General features: G+C 42.4%; 1 protein-coding gene across 1 annotated transcript; it reads left to right on the top strand.

The window, feature by feature from the left end:
• The first annotated feature begins 16,165 nt into the window (after positions 1–16,165).
• LOC142761440 (hemoglobin heart muscle subunit alpha-type-like) lies at positions 16,166–23,018 on the top strand. The gene is made up of 3 exons (XM_075864630.1): positions 16,166–16,424; positions 20,659–20,851; positions 22,817–23,018. Exons 1-3 carry the CDS (start codon positions 16,330–16,332, stop codon positions 22,928–22,930), a joined length of 402 nt encoding a protein of 133 aa, XP_075720745.1. The 5' UTR covers positions 16,166–16,329; the 3' UTR covers positions 22,931–23,018.
• Positions 23,019–24,917: the final 1,899 nt, after the last annotated feature.

The raw sequence follows: 24,917 nt of genomic DNA, 5'->3' as shown, positions 1-24,917 counted from the left end.
ATGTGTATTGTGTGTACATATAGTGAGTATAGATGTATATGGTGTATATATGATGTGTATTGTGTGTACATATAGTGAGTATAGATGTATATGGTGTATATATGATGCGTATTGTGTGTACATATAGTGTATATAGATGTATATGGTGTATATGATGTGTATTATGTGTACATATAGTGAGTATAGATGTATATGGTTTATATATGATGTGTATTGTGTGTACATATAGTGTGTATAGATGTATATGGTGTATATATGATGTGTATTGTGTGTACATATAGTGTGTATAGATGTATATGGTGTGTATATATGATCTGTATTGTGTGTACATATAGTGTGTATAGATGTATATATGATGTGTATTGTGTGTACATATAGTGTGTATAGCTGTATATGGTGTGTATATGATGTGTATTGTGTGTACATATAGTGTGTATAGATGTATATGGTGTGTATATGGTGTGTATTGTGTGTACATATAGTGTGTATAGATGTATATGGTGTGTATATGGTGTGTATTGTGTGTACATATAGTGTGTATAGATGTATATGGTGTATATATGATGTGTATTGTGTGTACATATAGTGTGTATAACGGTATATGGTGTATATGATGTGTATTATGTGTACATATAGTGAGTATAGATGTATATGGTGTATATATGATGTGTTTTGTGTGTACATATAGTGTATATAGATGTATATGGTGTATATGATGTGTATTATGTGTACATATAGTGTGTATAGATGTATATGGTGTGTATATATGATGTGTATTGTGTGTACATAAAGTGTGTATAGATGTATATGGTGTGTATATATGATGTGTATTGTGTGTGCATATAGTGTGTATAGATGTATATATGATGTGTATTATGTGTACATATAGTGAGTATAGATGTATATGGTGTATATATGATGCGTATTGTGTGTACATATAGTGTATATAGATGTATATGGTGTATATGATGCGTATTGTGTGTACATATAGTGTGTATAGATGTATATGGTGTGTATATATGATGTGTATTATGTGTACATATAGTGAGTATAGATGTATATGGTTTATATATGATGTGTATTGTGTGTACATATAGTGTGTATAGCTGTATATGGTGTATATATGATGTGTATTGTGTGTACATATAGTGAGTATAGATGTATATGGTTTATATATGATGTGCATTGTGTGTACATATAGTGTGTATAGATGTATATGGTGTATATATGATGTATATTGTGTGTACATATAGTGAGTATAGATGTATATGGTGTATATATGATGTGTATTGTGTGTACATATAGTGAGTATAGATGTATATGGTGTATATATGATGCGTATTGTGTGTACATATAGTGTATATAGATGTATATGGTGTATATGATGTGTATTATGTGTACATATAGTGAGTATAGATGTATATGGTTTATATATGATGTGTATTGTGTGTACATATAGTGTGTATAGATGTATATGGTGTATATATGATGTGTATTGTGTGTACATATAGTGTGTATAGATGTATATGGTGTGTATATATGATGTGTATTGTGTGTACATATAGTGTGTATAGATGTATATGGTGTATATATGATGTGTACATATAGTGAGTATAGATGTATATGGTGTATATATGATGCGTATTGTGTGTACATATAGTGTATATGGTGTATATGATGTGTATTGTGTGTACATATAGTGAGTATAGATGTATATGGTGTATATATGATGTGTATTGTGTGTACATATAGTGAGTATAGATGTATATGGTGTATATATGATGCGTATTGTGTGTACATATAGTGTATATAGATGTATATGGTGTATATGATGTGTATTATGTGTACATATAGTGAGTATAGATGTATATGGTTTATATATGATGTGTATTGTGTGTACATATAGTGTGTATAGATGTATATGGTGTATATATGATGTGTATTGTGTGTACATATAGTGTGTATAGATGTATATGGTGTGTATATATGATGTGTATTGTGTGTACATATAGTGTGTATAGATGTATATATGATGTGTATTGTGTGTACATATAGTGTGTATAGCTGTATATGGTGTGTATATGATGTGTATTGTGTGTACATATAGTGTGTATAGATGTATATGGTGTGTATATGGTGTGTATTGTGTGTACATATAGTGTGTATAGATGTATATGGTGTATATATGATGTGTATTGTGTGTACATATAGTGTGTATAGATGTATATGGTGTATATATGATGTGTATTGTGTGTACATATAGTGTGTATAGATGTATATGGTGTGTATATATGATGTGTATTGTGTGTACATATAGTGTGTATAGATGTATATATGATGTGTATTGTGTGTACATATAGTGTGTATAGCTGTATATGGTGTATATATGATGTGTATTGTGTGTACATATAGTGTGTATAGATGTATATGGTGTGTATATGGTGTGTATTGTGTGTACATATAGTGTGTATAGATGTATATGGTGTATATATGATGTGTATTGTGTGTACATATAGTGAGTATAGATGTATATGGTGTATATATGATGTGTATTGTGTGTACATATAGTGTATATAGATGTATATGGTGTATATGATGTGTATTATGTGTACATATAGTGTGTATAGATGTATATGGTGTATATATGATGTGTATTGTGTGTACATATAGTGTGTATAGATGTATATGGTGTATATGATGTGTATTATGTGTACATATAGTGTGTATAGATGTATATGGTGTATATATGATGTGTATTGTGTGTACATATAGTGTGTATAGCTGTATATGGTTTGTATATATGATGTGTATTGTGTGTGCATATAGTGTGTATAGATGTATATATGATGTGTATTGTGTGTACATATAGTGTGTATAGCTGTATATGGTGTATATATGATGTGTATTGTGTGTACATATAGTGAGTATAGATGTATATGGTGTATATATGATGTGTACATATAGTGAGTATAGATGTATATGGTGTATATATGATGTGTATTGTGTGTACATATAGTGTATATAGATGTATATGGTGTATATGATGTGTATTGTGTGTACATATAGTGAGTATAGATGTATATGGTGTATATATGATGTGTATTATGTGTACATATAGTGTGTATAGATGTATATGGTGTGTATATATGATGTGTATTGTGTGTACATATAGTGAGTATAGATGTATATGGTGTATATATGATGTGTATTGTGTGTACATTTAGTGTGTATAGATGTATATGGTGTATATATGATGTGTATTATGTGTACATATAGTGTGTATAGATGTATATGGTGTATATATGATGTGTATTGTGTGTACATATAGTGAGTATAGATGTATATGGTGTATATATGATGTGTATTGTGTGTACATATAGTGAGTATAGATGTATATGGTGTATATATGATGTGTATTGTGTGTACATTTAGTGTGTATAGATGTATATGGTGTATATATGATGTGTATTATGTGTACATATAGTGAGTATAGATGTATATGGTGTATATATGATGTGTATTGTGTGTACATATAGTGAGTATAGATGTATATGGTGTATATATGATGTGTATTGTGTGTACATTTAGTGTGTATAGATGTATATGGTGTATATATGATGTGTATTATGTGTACATATAGTGAGTATAGATGTATATGGTGTATATATGATGTGTATTGTGTGTACATATAGTGAGTATAGATGTATATGGTGTATATATGATGTGTGTTTTATGTTTGTATTCTGTATATAGTGTGTAGACAGAGAGAGATAGTGACAGTAACACAGGGGGCTCCAGATTAGGTAGACGAGGGTCTTTACAAGGGCAGAATGTTGTAGAGGTCACACAGCAGTTATTTATATCACTAGTCGCTCCCTCGTTGTCAGGTCACGGATCGTGCATTTTCTATCCAGGGTGAAAGTTCACAACGGGAACAGTATAGAAGACGACAGTATATGATTAGTGGAATTATTGGTAGAATTCACATTATTATTATCATCATTATTATTATCAGGGGCGTAACTAGGAAAGACTGGGCCCCATAGCAAACTTTTGACTGGGGGCCCCCCTCCCCTGGGTGTCACACAACCCCCCCCCCCTTGTCGATAGTGCCTTTTTTTACAGCCCCCCCTGTAGATAACGCCATACAGCCCCCTCTGTAGATAGCGCCATACAGCCCCCCCCCCCCCTGTAGATAATGCCATAAAGCCCCCCTGTAGATATCTACAAAGGGGGCTGTATGGCGTTATCTACAGGGGGGGCTGTATGGCGCTATCTACAGAGGGGGCTGTATGGCGTTATCTACAGAGGGGGCTGTATGGCGTTCTCTACAGGGGGGCTGTATGGTGTTATCTACAGAGGGGGCTGTATGGCGTTCTCTACAGGGGGGCTGTATGGTGTTATCTACAGGAGGGCTGTATGGCGTTATCTACAGGGGGACTGTATGGTGTTATCTACAGGGGGGACTGTATGGCGTTATCTACAGGGGGGACTGTATGGCGCTATCTACAGGGGGATTGTATGGTGTTATCTACAGAGGGGGCTGTATGGCGTTATCTACAGGGGGGACTGTATGGCGTTATCTACAGGGGGGACTGTATGGCGTTATCTACAGAGGGGGCTGTATGGCGCTATCTACAGAGGGGGCTGTATGGTGTTATCTACAGGGGGGACTGTATGGCGTTATCTACAGAGGGGACTGTATGGCGCTATCTACAGAGGGGGCTGTATGGCGTTATCTACAGAGGGGGCTGTATGGCGTTCTCTACAGGGGGGCTGTATGGCGTTATCTACAGGGGGACTGTATGGTGTTATCTACAGAGGGGGCTGTATGGCGTTATCTACAGGGGGGACTGTATGGCGCTATCTACAGGGGGATTGTATGGTGTTATCTACAGAGGGGGCTGTATGGCGCTATCTACAGGGGGATTGTATGGTGTTATCTACAGAGGGGACTGTATGGCGCTATCTACATGGGGACTGTATGGCGCTATCTACAGGGGGGCTGTATGGCGTTATCTAGAGGGGGGACTGTATGGCGTTATCTACAGGGGGGCTGTATGGCGTTATCTACAGGGGGGACTGTATGGCGTTATCTACAGGGGGGCTGTATGGCGTTATCTACAGGGGGGCTGTATGGCGTTATCTACAGGGGGGACTGTATGGCGTTATCTACAGAGGGGGCTGTATGGCGTTATCTACAGGGGGGACTGTATGGCGCTATCTACAGGGGGATTGTATGGTGTTATCTACAGAGGGGGCTGTATGGCGCTATCTACAGAGGGGGCTGTATGGCGTTATCTACAGAGGGGGCTGTATGGCGTTATCTACAGGGGGACTGTATGGTGTTATCTACAGGGGGGACTGTATGGTGTTATCTACAGGGGGGACTGTATGGCGTTATCTACAGGGGGGACTGTATGGCGTTATCTACAGGGGGACTGTATGGTGTTATCTACAGGGGGGACTGTATGGCGTTATCTACAGGGGGGACTGTATGGCGCTATCTACAGGGGGATTGTATGGTGTTATCTACAGAGGGGGCTGTATGGCGTTATCTACAGGGGGACTGTATGGTGTTATCTACAGGGGGGACTGTATGGCGTTATCTACAGGGGGGACTGTATGGCGTTATCTACAGGGGGGACTGTATGGCGTTATCTACAGAGGGGGCTGTATGGCGTTATCTACAGGGGGGACTGTATGGCGTTATCTACAGAGGGGGCTGTATGGCGTTATCTACAGAGGGGGCTGTATGGCGTTATCTACAGAGGGGGCTGTATGGCGTTATCTACAGGGGGGACTGTATGGCGGGGGACAGTACGGGACAGTGGTTCCACGGAGAGGCAGGGACTCCTAGCGTCGTACATAACTATGATGCTAGGAGCCCGGCTCCCTGCAGTGTGTTCGGTCCGGGACTTGCGGCTAAAATACGTTCCGTCCTTTACGGACTGAACATGCTCGTGTGAATCCAACCTTAGGGCATGTTCACACACTAACTCAAAAACGTCTGAAAATAGGTCATGTGAACATACCCTCACTTTCGTCAAGTGCCAAAAATCTATGGATTATTAGATCACATATCATATATATCTCAGTACTGATGTTCCCTCACCATCCCCCCCCCCCCCTGCTATGCACTGCAGAACAAGTGCCTTTAGCTCTGTTCAGCCTGAGCCTCCTGTTTCATGAATAGAATTCTAGAATGCTATGTGGACGTTCCTATGCAGGTCAGGGGTGGGGGGCGGGGGGGGGGGGTTAACAGTTTTCCACTAATGGGGATGCAAATGTAAAAAAATGCAATGTATTTACGCTCTACTGCATCATATTACCCGTGTGACTGCACTCTAATCCTTGCTGCTGGGGTATTACATCGGACCCCTCATTTTCAGCAGGACACAATGGTATAGCCAAAAGTATGTAAACCCCCTGCCAATTACTGAGGTCAGATGTTTCAGCCACAACCATCGCAAAAAGGAGCATAAAATCCAGCACACAGCCATATAATCTCCATAGACAGACATTGCTGGTGGTCTGGGTCGTACTAATGAGCTCAGTCACTTGACTAAGGGATAGTACAGACCACTAGACCGCTACCATAATAATCAAATAATGACAAAGCTATCAAAATAGAAGTAACCGAGTAGATAGAATGTTACAAAGTAACATCAATATTTGTAAACAGTCCGGAATATTCACTCAACCATCAGAGGGCTTCTTAAAGGCTTCCGCTCCTATTTTTCTTAAATATTAACAGGTCTCCACACTTTACCCTCAGCCGTAGTTTATTTGACCCGAGGGCACCCACTTTTATAGACCCGTGCCCTTCCTGCGGACTCTGCCCAAGCCAGCTGGGTAACCAGCCTAGCCCAAAATTAACCATATAAATGGAGCTTGAGCGCCCATATTATTGTAAAATATTCTTGCTTAATGACAGCACTTGCCTTCAAAGACTCCTCCTGCTCCTGCGACATAAAATTAAGTGATCGCCGCAATCCATAAAGAGGGCATCGGGACATTAACCCCTTAAGGACGCAGCCTAGCTCCGAGCCCATTTTTCAAATCTGCCATGTGTCACTTTATGTGGTAATAACTCTGGAATGCTTATACCTATTCAAGCGATTCTGAGATTGTTTTCTCGTGATCCATTGTACTTTATGTTAGTGGTAACATTTTGTCGATATATTCAGTGTTTATTTTTGAAAAATAGCATAATTTAGAGAAAATTTTGAAAAAAAAATAGCATTTTTCGGAATTTAAATGTATCTGTTTGTAAGACAGATCGTAATACCACACAAAATAGTTACTAGTTCACATTTCCCATATGTCTACTATATGTTGGCATCATTTTTTGAAAAAATAAATTTCTAGGATGTTTCAAGACTTAGAACATAAATAGCAATTTCTCATATATCTAAAAAAAATTCAAAAGCCTTTTTTTTTTTTTTTAGGTACCAGTTCAGTTGTGAAGTGACTGAGGGCCTTCTATATTAGAAACCCCCATAAAACACCCCATTTTAAAACTATACCCCCTCAAAGTATTCAAAACAGCATTTAGAAAGTTTCTTAACCCTTTAGGCGTTTCACAGGAATTTATAGCAAAGTAGAGGTGAAATTTACAAATTTCTTTTTTGTCAGAAAACACTTTTTATTCAATTTTTTTCTGTAACACAGAAGGTTTTACCAGAGAAACGCAACTTAATACTTATTGCCCAGATTCTGCAGTTTTTAGAAATATCCCACATGTGGCCCTAGTGCGGTAATGGACTGAAGCACCGGCCTCAGAAGCAAAGTCGCACCTAGTGGATTATGAGACCTCCTTTTTATTAGATTATATTTTACGCACCACGTCCGGTTTGAAAAGGTCTTGTGGTGCCAAAATAGTGGAAACCCCCTAAAAGTGACCCTATTTGGCAAACTACACCCCTCAAGGAATTTATCGGGGGTATAGTAAGAATTTAGACCCCACAGATTTTTTGCTGCATTTTGTGGAATTAGGTTGTGCAATTGAAAATCAAATTTTTCAGATAAAAGGTACGAATTTACATTTTTTTTACAAGGAATAAAGGAGAAAAAGCCCCCCAACATTTGTAAATCAATTTCTCCCGATTACGGCAATACCCCATATGTGGCCATAAACTGCTGATTGGACACATGGCAGGGCTCAGAAGAGAAGGAGCGCTATTTGGCATGTACAGTAGATTTTGCTGGATTGGTTTCTGGGCGCTATGTCGCATTTGCAGAGCTTCTAAAGGTACCAGTATAGGGGGAACCCCTTAAAAGTGACCCTATTTTGGAAACTAGACCCCTTGAGGAATTCATTGTAGCTTTCATGGGGTGCATGCAGATTTTTGTTCAGTTTTTATTCTATTTTTCAAGAGGCGTGGTGACTAAAAAATAGCAATTCTACTATTGTTCTTTTATTGTTTTTTTGCAGCGTTCACCGTGCGCTTTAAATGACATATTCACTTTATCGGGCGATACGATTACGGCGATACCAGATGTTTAGTTTTTTTTGTTTTATGGCGTTTGCACAAAAAAAAACACTTTTTATAAAAATCATTTACTGTAAAGGATCTGCCAGGCACTGCTTCGGGGTTAACTCCCAGAATTAATCAGTCAACACCTGAGTGTACATCCCTGAGACAGACACCAGCTTCCTCCACTCAGGCTGGCAGGCTTAGGAGTGGGAGAGCCTATCGCAACCTGGCCAGACTCAGCTAGCTCCCGCCCTCGGTCTATTTAAGCCTGCTCTTCCTGTCCATCTGTGCTTGTGAATTTCTTTCCTTGAGGTTTCCTGGCCCAGCTACAGCTCCTGCTATTTTTGATCCTGCTCCATACAGACCACGGCTTACCGACTACTCTTCTGCTTTTCGCTTTGTACCTCGCACTCTCCTGGCTTGACTCGGCTCGTTCACTACTCTGTTGCTCACGGTGTTTCCGCGAGCAACTGCCCATTTCCCTTGCTTGTATTCCCTTGTTTGTTTGTCGTGTTTCTCATGCACTTACTGAGCGCAGGGACCGCCGCCCAGTTGTACCCCGTCGCCTAGGGCGGGTCGTTGCAAGTAGGCAGGGACAGAGTGGCGGGTAGATTAGGGCTCACTTGTCCGTTTCCCTACCCCCCCCCCCCACTATTACAAATTCACAAGCCCTATACCTAGTCTACCCTGGTCCCTGACACCATTATGGAACCCCGTGAAACCCTGGCTCAGCAAATGCAGGGTCTCTCCCTACAGGTCCAGGCCCTGGCTCAGAGGGTCAACCAGCCTGATGCTACCTTGGTAGTTCCCCTCACCGCACCCCTTGAACCCCACCTCAAGTTGCCCGACCGGTTCTCAGGTGACCGGAGGGCTTTTCTCTCCTTTCGGGAGAGTTGTAGGCTTTACTTTCGCTTAAAGCCTCACTCCTCAGGTTCTGAGAGCCAGCGGGTGGGTATAATTATGTCCCGGCTCCAGGAAGGGCCCCAAGAGTGGGCCTTCTCCTTGGCTCCTGGCGCCCCTGAACTTTCCTCCGTTGATCGTTTCTTTTCTGCCCTCGGACTTATTTATGACGAGACTGACAGAACTGCCTTTGCCGAGAGTCAGCTGGTGACCTTACGTCAGGGTAAGAGACCTGTTGAGGAGTATTGCTCTGACTTTAGGAAGTGGTGCGTAGCTTCTCGGTGGAATGACCCTGCCTTAAGGTGCCAGTTTAGGTTGGGTCTGTCGAATGCCCTGAAAGACCTGCTAGTTAGTTATCCCTCTTCTGACTCCTTAGACCAGGTTATGGCTTTAGTGGTACGACTTGACCGACGTCTCAGGGAACGACAACGTGAACGTTTATGTGTTTTTTCCTCCGACTCCCCCATGATGCCTCCCGAAGTCCCGTTGCTTCGTTTCTCCCCTAAAGACTCAGAAATACCTATGCAACTCGGGGCTTCCGTGTCCCCTCAACAACGTAGAGAATTCCGCAGGAAGAATGGTCTCTGCTTCTACTGTGGGGATGTCAAGCATCAAGTAAACAACTGTCCCAAGCGTAAGAATGCTGTCAGAGAGCTCCCGCGTCTAAGTGATCATCGGGGAGGTCACTTGGGCGCACAGGTATTTCCCGTAAATATGAAACGTACTAAGATATTGCTTCCCTTTCAGGTCTCTTTTGGTGGTAGGTCTGCTACCGGCAGTGCCTTCGTGGATTCAGGGTCCTCTACTAATATCATGTCTGTGGAATTTGCTATGTCTCTCGCTATGCCTCTGATTGATTTGCCTAAACCTGTTCCGGTAGTGGGTATCGACTCCACTCCTCTTGCTAATGGTTATTTTACACAGCATACCCCTGTTTTTGAACTCCTTGTTGGCTCCATGCATTTGGAGCAATGCTCTGTACTATTGATGCAGGGATTATCGTACGATTTGGTTCTAGGTCTTCCCTGGTTGCAGTTGCATAATCCTACGTTTGACTGGAATACTGGGGAGCTAACCAAATGGGGTAATGAATGTTGTACGTCATGTTTTTCTGTTAATTCTATTTCTCCCCCTAAGGAGGTGAATACGCTACCCGAGTTTGTTCAGGACTTCGCTGATGTTTTCTCTAAAGAGGCCTCCGAAGTATTACCGCCTCATAGAGAATACGATTGCGCTATCGAATTGGTACCAGGAGCTAAGCTTCCTAAGGGTAGGATATTTAACCTTTCTTGTCCCGAACGTGAAGCCATGAGGGAGTATATCCAGGAATCCCTGGCCAAGGGTTACATTCGTCCCTCTTCTTCTCCGGTAGGTGCTGGCTTCTTCTTCGTAGGGAAGAAGGATGGGGGTCTTAGGCCATGCATTGACTACCGTGGCCTGAATAAGGTCACGGTAAGGAACCAGTATCCCCTTCCTTTGATTCCTGATCTCTTTAATCAGGTTCAGGGGGCCCAATGGTTCTCTAAATTGGATCTACGGGGGGCGTATAACCTTATTCGCATCAAAGAGGGGGATGAGTGGAAGACTGCGTTTAACACGCCCGAAGGCCATTTCGAATACCTCGTCATGCCCTTTGGGTTGTGCAATGCCCCTGCGGTCTTCCAGAACTTCATAAATGAGATTTTGAGAAATTACCTGGGGATATTTCTTGTAGTGTACCTTGATGACATATTGGTGTTTTCCAGGGACTGGTCCTCCCACATAGAGCATGTCAGGAAAGTGCTCCAGGTCCTTCGAGAAAACAAACTGTTTGCCAAAATCGAAAAATGTGTATTTGGGGTACAGGAGATACCATTTTTAGGTCAAATCCTCACTCCTCATGAATTCCGCATGGACCCTGCCAAGGTTCAGGCTGTGGCTGAATGGGTCCAACCTGCCTCCCTGAAAGCGCTACAGTGTTTTTTGGGGTTCGCTAACTATTACAGGAGATTTATTGCTAACTTCTCGGTCGTCGCTAAGCCTCTTACGGACCTCACTCGCAAGGGTGCTGATGTCCTCCATTGGCCCCCTGAGGCCGTCCAGGCTTTTGAGACCCTCAAGAAGTGCTTTATCTCGGCCCCCGTGCTGGTTCAGCCCAACCAAAGGGAGCCATTTATTGTGGAGGTTGACGCGTCCGAGGTGGGAGTGGGGGCCGTCTTGTCCCAGGGTACCAGCTCCCTCACCCATCTCCGCCCCTGTGCTTACTTTTCTAGGAAGTTTTCGCCCACGGAGTGTAACTATGATATTGGCAACCGCGAACTTTTAGCCATTAAATGGGCATTTGAAGAGTGGCGCCACTTCCTGGAGGGGGCTAGGCACCAGGTAACGGTCCTTACCGACCACAAGAATCTGGTTTTCCTAGAATCTGCCCGGAGGCTAAACCCGAGACAAGCTCGATGGGCGTTGTTTTTTACCAGATTCAATTTTTTGGTTACCTATAGGGCCGGGTCTAAAAATATTAAGGCGGATGCACTGTCGCGTAGCTTCATGGCCAGCCCTCCTTCGGAGGAAGATCCTGTTTGTATTTTGCCTCCAGGTATAGTCATTTCCTCTATCGAGTCCGATTTAGTCTCTGAAATTGCTGCTGATCAAGGTTCAGCTCCTGGGAACCTTCCTGAGAACAAGCTGTTTGTTCCCCTGCAATTCCGGCTAAGGGTACTTAGGGAAAATCACGACTCCGCACTATCTGGCCATCCAGGCATCCTGGGTACCAAACACCTCATTACCAGAAATTATTGGTGGCCTGGTTTGCCTAAAGACGTTAAGGCCTACGTCGCCGCCTGTGAGGTTTGTGCCAGGTCCAAGACTCCCAGGTCCCGACCAGCGGGCTTACTGCGTTCGTTGCCCATTCCCCAGAGACCTTGGACACATATCTCCATGGATTTTATCACCGATTTGCCTCCATCCCAAGGCAAGTCGGTGGTGTGGGTGGTGGTAGACCGCTTCAGTAAAATGTGCCACTTTGTGCCCCTCAAGAAACTACCCAACGCCAAGACGTTGGCTACCTTGTTTATCAAACACATCCTGCGTCTCCATGGGGTCCCCGTCAATATTGTTTCTGACAGAGGGGTACAATTTGTTTCATTGTTTTGGAGAGCCTTCTGTAATAAGTTGGGGATTGATCTGTCCTTCTCCTCTGCTTTCCATCCTGAAACCAATGGCCAAACGGAGAGGACTAATCAGTCTCTAGAACAATACTTAAGATGTTTTGTCTCTGACTGTCAATTTGATTGGGTTTCTTTCATTCCCCTCGCCGAATTTTCCCTTAATAACCGGGTCAGTAACTCGTCAGGGGTCTCTCCCTTTTTCTGTAATTTTGGGTTTAATCCACGGTTCTCCTCCGTTTCACCTGGTTGTTCCAACAATCCCGAGGTGGAGGTCGTTCATCGGGATCTGTGCACAGTCTGGGCCCAGGTTCAGAAGAACCTAGAGGCGTCCCAGAGCATACAGAAGGCTCAGGCCGATAGAAGACGTTCTGCTAACCCCCTGTTTGTGGTCGGGGATCTGGTGTGGTTGTCATCCAGGAACTTGCGTCTCAAGGTTCCGTCCAAAAAGTTTGCTCCCCGGTTTATTGGGCCGTATAAGGTCATTGAGGTCCTCAGTCCTGTCTCTTTCCGGCTGGAGTTACCCCCGTCTTTTCGTATACACAACGTGTTTCATGCCTCCCTCCTGAAACGCTGCTCCCCGTCCTTGGCCCCCTCGAGGAAACCTCCTGTTCCCGTCCTCACCCCTGAGGGGGTGGAATTTGAGGTGGCCAGGATCGTGGACAGCAAGATGGTCCAAGGCTCCCTCCAGTACCTGGTCCATTGGAGAGGATACGGGCCCGAGGAGAGGACTTGGGTACCCGCCCGGGATGTTCACGCTGGGGTATTGGTCAGGAGGTTCCACCTGCGTTTCCCCAGTAAGCCAGGTCCACTTAGAAAGGGTCCGGTGGCCCCTCATAAAAGGGGGGGTACTGTAAAGGATCTGCCAGGCACTGCTTCGGGGTTAACTCCCAGAATTAATCAGTCAACACCTGAGTGTACATCCCTGAGACAGACACCAGCTTCCTCCACTCAGGCTGGCAGGCTTAGGAGTGGGAGAGCCTATCGCAACCTGGCCAGACTCAGCTAGCTCCCGCCCTCGGTCTATTTAAGCCTGCTCTTCCTGTCCATCTGTGCTTGTGAATTTCTTTCCTTGAGGTTTCCTGGCCCAGCTACAGCTCCTGCTATTTTTGATCCTGCTCCATACAGACCACGGCTTACCGACTACTCTTCTGCTTTTCGCTTTGTACCTCGCACTCTCCTGGCTTGACTCGGCTCGTTCACTACTCTGTTGCTCACGGTGTTTCCGCGAGCAACTGCCCATTTCCCTTGCTTGTATTCCCTTGTTTGTTTGTCGTGTTTGTCATGCACTTACTGAGCGCAGGGACCGCCGCCCAGTTGTACCCCGTCGCCTAGGGCGGGTCGTTGCAAGTAGGCAGGGACAGAGTGGCGGGTAGATTAGGGCTCACTTGTCCGTTTCCCTACCCCCCCCCACTATTACATTTACTTTTTGTGTTGCCTTATTCTAAGAGCCAGAACTTTTTTATTTTTCCATCTGGAAAGTTGTGCGAGGATTCGTTTTTTGCGTAATGAACTGCCGTTTCGATCAGGACCATTTTGAGGTACATGCGACTTTTTGATCTCTTTTTATTCCATTTTTTGGGAGGTGAAGTGACAAAACAAAATTGTCATTCTGGTTCATTATTATTTTCTTTTATAGCGTTTACCACGCGGGATAAATGACAAAATACTTTTGCGGTTCAGGCCGTTACGGACGCGGCGATACCAATTATGTATAGTTTACTTATTTACGTATTTTTTTAATAATAAAGGACTGATAAGGGATTTTACTTTTATTACTTTCATTTTTTTTCTATTTTTATATAACTTTTGTTTTACTTTTTTTACTTTGTCCCACTAGGGGACTTGAGGGCAGGAGACCCTGATCGCTATTTAATACACTGAACTACATGCATAGTGCAGTGTATTAGAGCTGTCAGCTACTCACTGACAGCATGCATAGTGGGTCCTGAGGGTATGTTCACAGGCACTGTTTTCGGACGTAATTCGGGCGTTTTCATTGACTCCATTGAAAAACAGCTCCAATAACGTCCGTAAAATACGCCGCGAAAAACGTGAGTTGCTACAAAAAGGTCTGAAAATCAGGAGCTCTTTTCAGGCGAAAACAACTCCGTAATTTCAGATGTTTTTTGCTACTGCGTGTGAACATACACTGACTGTCATTGTTAGGCCTCCAGGTGCCATAGCAACCATCGCGCCCGCGATCATGTAGCGGGACATTGATGGTGGTTTAACCCCTAAGAAGGATGGACAACTGCTGTACGAGACAGCAGTTGTCACAGCTCCTGTATGTGCCGGGAGGACGGCCGAAATGGTAGTTCCTCCCGTGACGTACTATTCCGTCATGGAGCGCGAACGCATCGCTCATCAGGACGGAATAGTACGTCAAGGAGCGGGAAGGAGCTAAGCCCACCCCTTTATACCTTCCCTATAAATTCTCCTCCTCCTTAAAATGAACCCTTTCCAAACTTAACTTTTCTTTGACTCTCATCTTTCCCTTGTCATGGGTTTCCTACGCTAACCTTGCAATTCCACTCCTGGACTTACTTTACAGGTGGCACTGTCAAATGATGCCACCTTTGCCACAAGTCAGTTCATTCAATTTCTGATCAGCCAGTCATCTGTGTTATTATTATCTGCTAGATCTGCCCTGGTCACATGCAAGTGTTATTATTATCTGCTAGATCTGCCCTGGTCACCTGTAAGTGTTATTATTATCTGCTAGATCTGCCCCGGTCACCTGTAAGTGTTATTATTATCTGCTAGATCTGCCCTGGTCACCTGTAAGTGTTATTATTATCTGCTAGATCTGCCCCGGTCACCTGTAAGTGTTGTTATTATCTGCTAGATCTGCCCCGGTCACCTGTGTTATTATTATCTGCTAGATCTGCCTGATCACCTGAGTTATTATTATCTGTTAGATCTGCCCCGGTCACCTGTAAGTTATTATTATCTGCTAGATCTGCCCGATCACCTGTGTTATTATTATCTGCTAGATCTTCCTGGTCACCTGCAAGTGGTATTATTTTGAAGCGGAAGCGTCTAGATGTAACAACAGCTCTGTCACGATATGGTGGAGCGTGGAAACTCACAGATCGGCGTCTTTGGGAGGAATTGTAATGCGGCTTGTGAGCCAGGCCCCCTCCTCCAACATCAGTGTCTCACCTAACAAATGGAAAAATTCCCACAGACGCACACACGCATACTATATACATATACACACACACACACACACTATATATACACACATACACACACACACACACACACACTATATATATATATATATACACATTTTCCTCCTGGACAATTATTATGCGTTTCCTCAAGCGAGTGCCTATGGATATTGCCATTTCACTGCCCACCCTTCAGGTGCCCTCTCTGCCCTCCATGCGCAGGATGTAGTGTGTACGTGGTGCGCGTAGCGTTCTCATTCATTATTCCCCGGCTTAGATGGTCATAAGGCAGATTATGTATCATTTGTGATATAAGGAACAATGGTTGTAAATAAGCATTACATACTTTACATTCCATGTCGTCTCCTGGCGTCAGATTTCAGCTACTTACAGCCTGTGACCAATTAAAACTTGGACTGAAAATAATTTAGTGCATTGATCTATTCTACACCCCCACAGATAAAGTCAATGGCTCCTGCTCCAGTCCAGACCAGATTATGGAGATTTCACTCAACAAGTACATGTGACCCTCACCATACATTAGCATAGATTGAGCCCACGGCATCTATATAAGGGACCTTTCTGCTATAGAAGCTACAGGAGAAGAATTACACACTACCAACCCACAACATGGGACTTTCTGCCAGCGAGAAGGCGGCCATCACTTCCCTATGGGAGAAGATCGCTCCACAGTCCAAAAAACTCGGGGCCGAGGCGATGGTCAGGTAACAATTAAAATTTTAAGGACTTCTCCAGGAAGCCTCATAGATTGCAGATAGAGTTGTACCATTGCTTACTAGTCATCATGGCTGGATCAAGGTCCACGGAGGTGCCTGGGGTCACTACACGGGGCCTCAAAAAAGGATTTGGGGGAGAAGGAAGGTGGGCAGTGGGGATAGATTCATTGGTGTCCGCTAGAAGGGGGGGTATTTATTTTTTTTTTAAATCTCAGGCTGGTGGGAGGCCAAGAATTTTTGGGGGGATTTTTTCTCAAGAATCTGAATTGTTATGTCCATTATAATTATTTAATTTGCAGAGCGTTGTTACAGTAAGACTCTCAAATAAACTGTAAGATACGAAGTCAGGGATCTCAGATAGTAAATGCGGCAGACTTGTGAAATAACCTTATAAAGATGAAGACTTCAGACCAGTCCTTCGGGTGGCCGTTATCTTTCTTGTTAAAATTCAGAAGGTTTACAGCAAATTTTACCATTTTTAATGTAGAAGGAGTGAAATCCGCTGTGAATCCACAGCAAAAACCGCACATAATACATGCAAAATTTGCTGCAGAGAAATTTGCAACAAATCCACCAAGTGTTGGTGTAATAAGTAATAGCTCCGAGACAATAATTGAGACAGTCTCTATTTTAAAGATAGTTTGGATATAGTCCATCACGACTCATGAAATAATAATTTTGGTCTGATGTAATACAGCAGGATAGCCCTGAGATAATAAGGAAGAGTCTGATATAATACAGCAGGATAGCCCTGAGATAATAAGGAAGAGTCTGATATAATACAGCAGGATAGCCCTGAGATAATAAGGAAGAGTCTGATATAATACAGCAGGATAGCCCGGAGATAATAAGGAAGAGTCTGATATAATACAGCAGGATAGCCCTGAGATAATAAGGAAGAGTCTGATATAATACAGCAGGATAGCCCTGAAATAATAAGGAAGAGTCTGATATAATATAGCAGGATAGATTTGAGATAATAATCTGATATAATACAGCAGGATAGCCCTGAGATAATAAGGAAGAGTCTGATATAATACAGCAGGATAGCCCTGAGATAATAAGAAGAATCTGATATAATACAGCAGGATAGCCCTGAGATAATAAGGAAGAGTCTGATATAATACAGCAGGATAGCCCTGAGATAATAAGAAGAGTCTGATATAATACAGCAGGATAGCCGTGAAATAATAAGGAAGAGTCTGATATAATACAGCAGGATAGCCCTGAGATAATAAGCAAGAGTCTGATATAATACAGAAGGATAGCCCAGAGATAATAAGGAAGAGTCTGATATAATATAGCAGGATAGCTCTGAGATAATAAGAAGAGTCTGATATAATAGAGCAGGATAGCTCTGAGATAATAAGGAAGAGTCTGATATAATACAGCAGGATAGCCCTGAGATAATAATAATCTGATATAATACAGCATGATAGCCCTGAGATAATAAGGAAGAGTCTGATATAATACAGCAGGATAGACCTGAGATAATAAGGAAGAGTCTGATATAATACAGCAGGATAGCCGTGAGATAATAAGGAAGAGTCTGATATAATACAGTAAGATAGCCCTGAGATAATAAGAATCTGATATATCACAGCAGGATAGCCCTGAGATAATAAGGAAGAGTCTGATATAATACAGCATGATAGCCCTGAGATAATAAGGAAGAGTCTGATATAATACAGCAGGATAGCCCTGAGATAATAAGGAAGAGTCTGATATAATACAGCAGGATAGCCCTGAGATAATAAGGAAGAGTCTGATATAATACAGCAGGATAGCCCTGAGATAATAAGGAAGAGTCTGATATAATACAGTAAGATAGCCCTGAGATAATAAGGAAGAGTCTGATATAATACAGCAGGATAGCCCTGAGATAATAAGGAAGAGTCTGATATAATACAGCAGGATAGCCCTGAGATAATAAGGAAGAGTCTGATATAATACAGCAGGATAGCCCTGAGATAATAAGGAAGAGTCTGATATAATACAGCAGGATAGCCCTGAGATAATAAGGAAGAGTCTGATATAATACAACAGGATAGCCCTGAGATAATAATAAGAATCTGATATAATACAGCAGGATAGCCCTGAGATAATAAGAAGAGTCTGATATAATAGAGCAGGATAGCTCTGAGATAATAAGGAAGAGTCTGATATAATACAGCAGGATAGCTCTGAGATAATAAGGAAGAGTCTGATATAATACAGCAGGATAGCCCTGAGATAATAAGGAAGAGTCTGATATAATACAGTAAGATAGCCCTGAGATAATAAGATTCTGATATAATACAGCAGGATAGCCCTGAGATAATAAGGAAGAGTCTGATATAATACAGCAGGATAGCCCTGAGATAATAAGGAAGAGTCTGATATAATACAGCAGGATAGCTCTGAGATAATAAGGAAGAGTCTGATATAATACAGCAGGATAGCCCTGAGATAATAAGGAAGAGTCTGATATAATACAGCAGGATAGCCCTGAGATAAGAAGAATCTGATATAACACAGCAGGATAGCCCTGAGATAATAATAATAGTAATCTGATATAATACAGCAGGATAGCCCTGAGATAATAAGGAAGAGTCTGATATAATACAGCAGGATAGCCCTGAGATAATAAGGAAGAGTCTGATATAATACAGCAGGATAGCCCTGAGATAATAAGGAAGAGTCTGATATAATACAGCAGGATAGCCCTGAGGTAATAAGGAAGAGTCTGATATAATACAGCAGGATAGCCCTGAGATAATAAGGAAGAGTCTGATATAATACAGCAGGATAGCCCTGAGATAATAAGGAAGAGTCTGATATAATACAGCAGGATAGCCCGGAGATAATAAGGAAGAGTCTGATATAATACAGCAGGATAGCCCTGAGATAATAAGGAAGTGTCTGATATAATACAGCAGGATAGCCCTGAGATAATAAGGAAGAGTCTGATATAATACAGCAGGATAGCCCGGAGATAATAAGGAAGAGTCTGATATAATACAGCAGGATAGCCCTGAGATAATAAGGAAGAGTCTGATATAATACAGCAGGATAGCCCTGAGATAATAATAAGAATCTGATATAATACAGCAGGATAGCCCTGAGATAATAAGGAAGAGTCTGATATAATACAGCAGGATAGCCCTGAGATAATAAGGAAGAGTCTGATATAATACAGCAGGATAGCCCTGAGATAATAAGGAAGAGTCTGATATAATACAGCAGGATAGCCCTGAGGTAATAAGGAAGAGTCTGATATAATACAGCAGGATAGCCCTGAGATAATAAGGAAGAGTCTGATATAATACAGCAGGATAGCCCTGAGATAATAAGGAAGAGTCTGATATAATACAGCAGGATAGCCCGGAGATAATAAGGAAGAGTCTGATATAATACAGCAGGATAGCCCTGAGATAATAAGGAAGAGTCTGATATAATACAGCAGGATAGCCCTGAGATAATAAGGAAGAGTCTGATATAATACAGCAGGATAGCCCGGAGATAATAAGGAAGAGTCTGATATAATACAGCAGGATAGCCCTGAGATAATAAGGAAGAGTCTGATATAATACAGCAGGATAGCCCTGAGATAATAAGAATCTGATATAATACAGCAGGATAGCCCTGAGATAATAAGGAAGAGTCTGATATAATACAGCAGGATAGCCCTGAGATAATAAGGAAGAGTCTGATATAATACAGCAGGATAGCCCTGAGATAATAAGGAAGAGTCTGATATAATACAGCAGGATAGCCCTGAGGTAATAAGGAAGAGTCTGATATAATACAGCAGGATAGCCCTGAGATAATAAGGAAGAGTCTGATATAATACAGCAGGATAGCCCTGAGATAATAAGGAAGAGTCTGATATAATACAGCAGGATAGCCCGGAGATAATAAGGAAGAGTCTGATATAATACAGCAGGATAGCCCTGAGATAATAAGGAAGAGTCTGATATAATACAGCAGGATAGCCCTGAGATAATAAGGAAGAGTCTGATATAATACAGCAGGATAGCCCGGAGATAATAAGGAAGAGTCTGATATAATACAGCAGGATAGCCCTGAGATAATAAGGAAGAGTCTGATATAATACAGCAGGATAGCCCGGAGATAAATAAATATATATATATATATATATATATATATATATATATATATATATATATAAAATCATTTGCATAACGGATTCGATTCTTAGCATGTTCACTTGTAATTCCAGACTTTTCCAGAGCCACCCTGACACTAAGTCGTTCTTTGGCCGCTATGACCTGACTCCCGGTTCTCAGGACCTTTTGACTCATGGAGGAAAGATTTTTAATGCACTTGGAGAAGCCTCCAAAAATCTGGACAGTCTGTCCAAGTACCAGGATCTCCACACCAACAAGCTGAAGGTCACCGCGGAGCACATAAAGGTGAGGAACATCATTTCCAAAGTAGTTCAATGTATTTATCCATGTCCTAATCAAAGTAGATAATTGATGAAATAATAATTCCTATTGGTCAGTACGCCCACAATCCATCTCCAGTGATGGGCAACCCGCCACCTTTTATAGATGAACCACCCACGACGGTCAGATAAACGTACAGCATTAACCGTTGCATGTAGTAGTATCGCTAAAAGGGAAACTTGTACTGGAAAATAACTCTTCTCAAAGGGTGTGTATACTTTTGCAACCAGTTGTTTTCATTGCTCAAATGCATCTAAAAGTAAAAATTAGTCAATTTTGTAAATGGATTAACCTGTTCAGGACCTGGCACCGTTCAGCCATTTTTAGCTTGCGTTAATGTACACACTTAACATTTTTTTTTGGGGGCTGGTGACGGGATTTTTCCGATATTTTTTGTAATTTTTTTCGTTATCAATGTACTTACACACAATTTTAGCTTCTTTGGGCATTTTTAGGCTCATAGAGTGAAAAAAAAATAATAATTATATATATATATATATTTATTTTTTACATTGTAGCAATTTTTTTTCTGGCAATAATATAGGGTAACCTTAAAACATACTTTTTATTTGTGCTCGTCGTTGTCTACCGTAAATTTAGATATATTACATGTCTATTTTAGGGTAATTGGGTCAGGGCTGGCGTTACAAAAATGATGGGCGGCGGAGGGTGTTTTGGGGAAGTATTTTAGGTGTCAAATTAATTTTTGTTTCGTTTTTTTTTTTACTTTTATTTTTTCATTATTGCAGCCTGTCCCTCAAAAGGTCAGAAAAGACCTTTTGGGGACTATTATTTACACTATACTTTTCTACTGTAACTGCGGGTGTAGTACCAGCATCCCAGTGATAATGGGACCAATAGAAGGCAGTACGGCGGCCATGAAGTGCTGCATACATAAGCGGTGAAAAACACTTCTGTCTTCTCTCCAGGGTCCCTGACCATCACATTCTGACATTCAGCTGCCCATATAATCGCTCAGGCCGCAAGCTTAAAACCGTACCGGATATATATATATATATATATATATATATTCAGTGGCCGGTCCTCCATGTCCTACCGCTTTTATGGAGTAGGTTCTATGCAGAGGAGGGAGTGGAGTACGACCCTAGTGGAAACGGTTATATGCACTAAGCTTGGCCATGAGAACATTGAAAAAAATGGTGGCCAGACACTATATAAAACTTGAATTAACCCCAGTATCTTAAAGGGGAAATCCAATGGAATATTCCATTATGACTGCGCACAGCGAGCTCCATAAAGACATGGGGTGAGGAGTTTGGTGTGGAGGAATTAAGAGTGGCTGCACAAAGCCCGGACCTCAACCCCATTCAGCACCTTCAGGATGAATTGGAACACTTATTGTAAGCCAGACCATCTCCCCCAATATCAGTGCGGTCCTCAAATGGCCACAAATTTTCAGAGACCCCAAAATTTTGTGGAAAGTCATGCTAGAAGAGTGGAGGCTGTTATAGCCGCAAAAGGGACCCAACACCATAATAACACCCATGGTCTGTGAATGGGATGTCCAATAGGCTCATATAGGTTTAACGTCAGGGGTTCACATACTTTTGTCCAGGGTGCACCTGATTGAGCATTGTATGGCAGCACACCGCGTCCCATATGGAGCCGTACAGGACTCCACCTCAATGCCATGTGCATAAAACCTAAGTTACAGTTCACAAACATCGGTCTGAGAGTTCGTGGACTTATTGGGTGATCAATCGGCCCTTCCTGCTTTATACGGCTTACGCCGACCTCTATATATAGAGTCCTGTATATATCCAGAACATGAACAGCAAATGCGAGAGAGTGGGGCCCTACACTAGCACACCAATGACCAGAATATGGCCTTACATTATACATTTTTGTTTAGCGGACCCGATTTCTTGTTACACCATAGATCGTAACCTCTGTTCTGCTTCTTTTCAGCTTCTCGGTGTTTGCATTCAGGAGGTTTTGGCTGAGCAATTTCCCGGAGACTTCGTCCAACCTGCATGGGAAAAGTTTCTCAACGAGACGTCCATAATCCTGACTTCTAGCTAATCCCTGAAGACCAGGCCAAGATATTGATCAAAGTGACTACAGATTCTCCAACTTGGTCCTTTCGGCTGAATGTCCGGCCATGGCCTAGCACCTATATTTCCTATTATAAACTCCTGTACTGTAATAACCCAGAAGAGTAATTCATGTAATATTGGTTTTGTATTCTAAAATAAAAATTAACTGGTAAATTCAGAAGAGGAGACTTCTTTTTAGGAAGGGTTTAATCGGAGGGCGACAGTATGTAGTCATCGAAATCTGTACCTATTGTAATTTTACAGTACTGGTGCTCTCAGTGGGGCCCATTATGAGTTTTGCTGTGGGGTCCTAAAGTTTGTGCATGCCCCTACTCCTTGAGGAGATCCAGCTAGTACAGAGACTTTCGGGCAATGCTTCCTGGGAAATATGCAAAATAGAAAGCTTTCTCGTGCCATCTATAGGCTAGATGTTTTAAGGCCATAGAGAGGGTCAGCACATGGACTTACAAGGTTGCCACACATAGTTGACTGGGACACCTCATTTTCTTTCTACAGCCCCTTTGGTGAACATTTATCTCCAGGGGAGCCCAAACATTAACCCTGCGGAATTACTACATGAATGGATGACCTTGTTAGATAAGCCACCTATACGTGGCTCTGATCTGTACGGACTCGAAGAAAGTCTTACGTCTCCACTTTCATTTGGAGGTTTTCAATATGATATCAGACCATAGGGCCAGCACAGCGGAGTAGATAGGGGTTTAGCACAGGAGGGGGGGATGACAAAACACATCTGAGTGCGCCCCAACCCAGTGGACCCCCCACCCAATGCATACGGTTACAGCTGAAGAGGCACGCTCTAGTTATATGCCAGCCATTACCCCTGCATATGACAGCCAGGCTGTTATATACAGGGATGATGGGGGTTATATACAGGGATGATGGCTGGTCCAGCCATGGTCACTGTATATAACCACCATCATCCCTGTTTATAACCCAGCCTAGTCTGGCTGGTATATACAGGGTTTATATACAGCCATTATCCCTGTATACAAACCCCATCATCCCCGTACCCATCAATTTATTGAGGGGTGCTTGCTCAGCTCTCCTCAAACGCAGGCTTCTTCTGCTCCTCTCTGGCGAGCAACATCAGAGGCATGCTCTAATGGCTCCACGCTGCCCAAACAAAATAAATATTTTCTTGTTTGCAATCTTAGTTTCTAAGCGCACAGCCCGCTCCCACTAATTGGGCTGCGCGCACAAGACCGTTTGTATTTTGTGGCCTGTAAAACGGATCCGACGTCTGTATGTCCTCTGCATCCGCTCCGTATGCTCCATACGTTTGACTTGAATGGGCGAGACAGAGCTGCAAACACGGACAGGAATAGGACCTGCTCCTAGTTTTGCAGCTGTCCCACACAGGATGGTGGAAACCAGTCGTCAGAAACTCAAGTAAGTCATGAAGCTGGAAAATATACAATTAGGTTTTATTCTTCTCTGTATCTACCTGCCAACTTTTAGGAGCCATCAGGGAGGTTCCAAAGATGGGAAAAAAAATTGGCGTAGGTAACGTCATCCTATAGTCCGTGCCCATTTATATAGGACACTTCTCCAACCTGCAGTATTCGAATCATAAGTCATGACTCCCTTCATCACACACCGAAATGAATACAGACCACACATTCTGCATCCCAAAATAAAAACACCCCCTATACAGACCCCAAATGACCCCTTTATAGACCTCAGACCAGACGTTCAGCGAGCTACCCATCCCTAGTCACTGCCGCAAGCAATGTCCATACCCGCTTGGTGACAGGAAGCAGTCTGCACCGGCACCTGGAAGCGGAGGGAAGTGCAGGAACGGGGAGAGGTTTATGTGGGGGCGCCCGCAAGTCTTGGACATTTCATTAGAGTAGGCAAATAAGTCAATATGGGATTAAATGGCGATATATAGAGATCTCTGACACAATCTGAAATAGATCTTAAAGTAGAACTCTGAGCAAATTTTCACG

This window comes from Rhinoderma darwinii, chromosome 4 (assembly GCF_050947455.1).
Source record: "Rhinoderma darwinii isolate aRhiDar2 chromosome 4, aRhiDar2.hap1, whole genome shotgun sequence".
Classification (NCBI taxonomy): domain Eukaryota; kingdom Metazoa; phylum Chordata; class Amphibia; order Anura; family Rhinodermatidae; genus Rhinoderma; species Rhinoderma darwinii.
Note: the sequence above shows the minus strand (reverse complement) of the source record. Positions and strands in the feature narration are given on the sequence as shown.

Excerpts from the sequence above, each read along its gene's own strand:
- LOC142761440 (XM_075864630.1), top strand. The coding sequence starts at position 16,330 with ATGGGACTTTCTGCCAGCGAGAAGGCGGCCATCACTTCCCTATGGGAG. Across the intron at positions 16,425-20,658 it reads GGGGCCGAGGCGATGGTCAG|ACTTTTCCAGAGCCACCCTG; the intron begins GTAACAATTAAA and ends TTGTAATTCCAG. Across the intron at positions 20,852-22,816 it reads TCACCGCGGAGCACATAAAG|CTTCTCGGTGTTTGCATTCA; the intron begins GTGAGGAACATC and ends GCTTCTTTTCAG.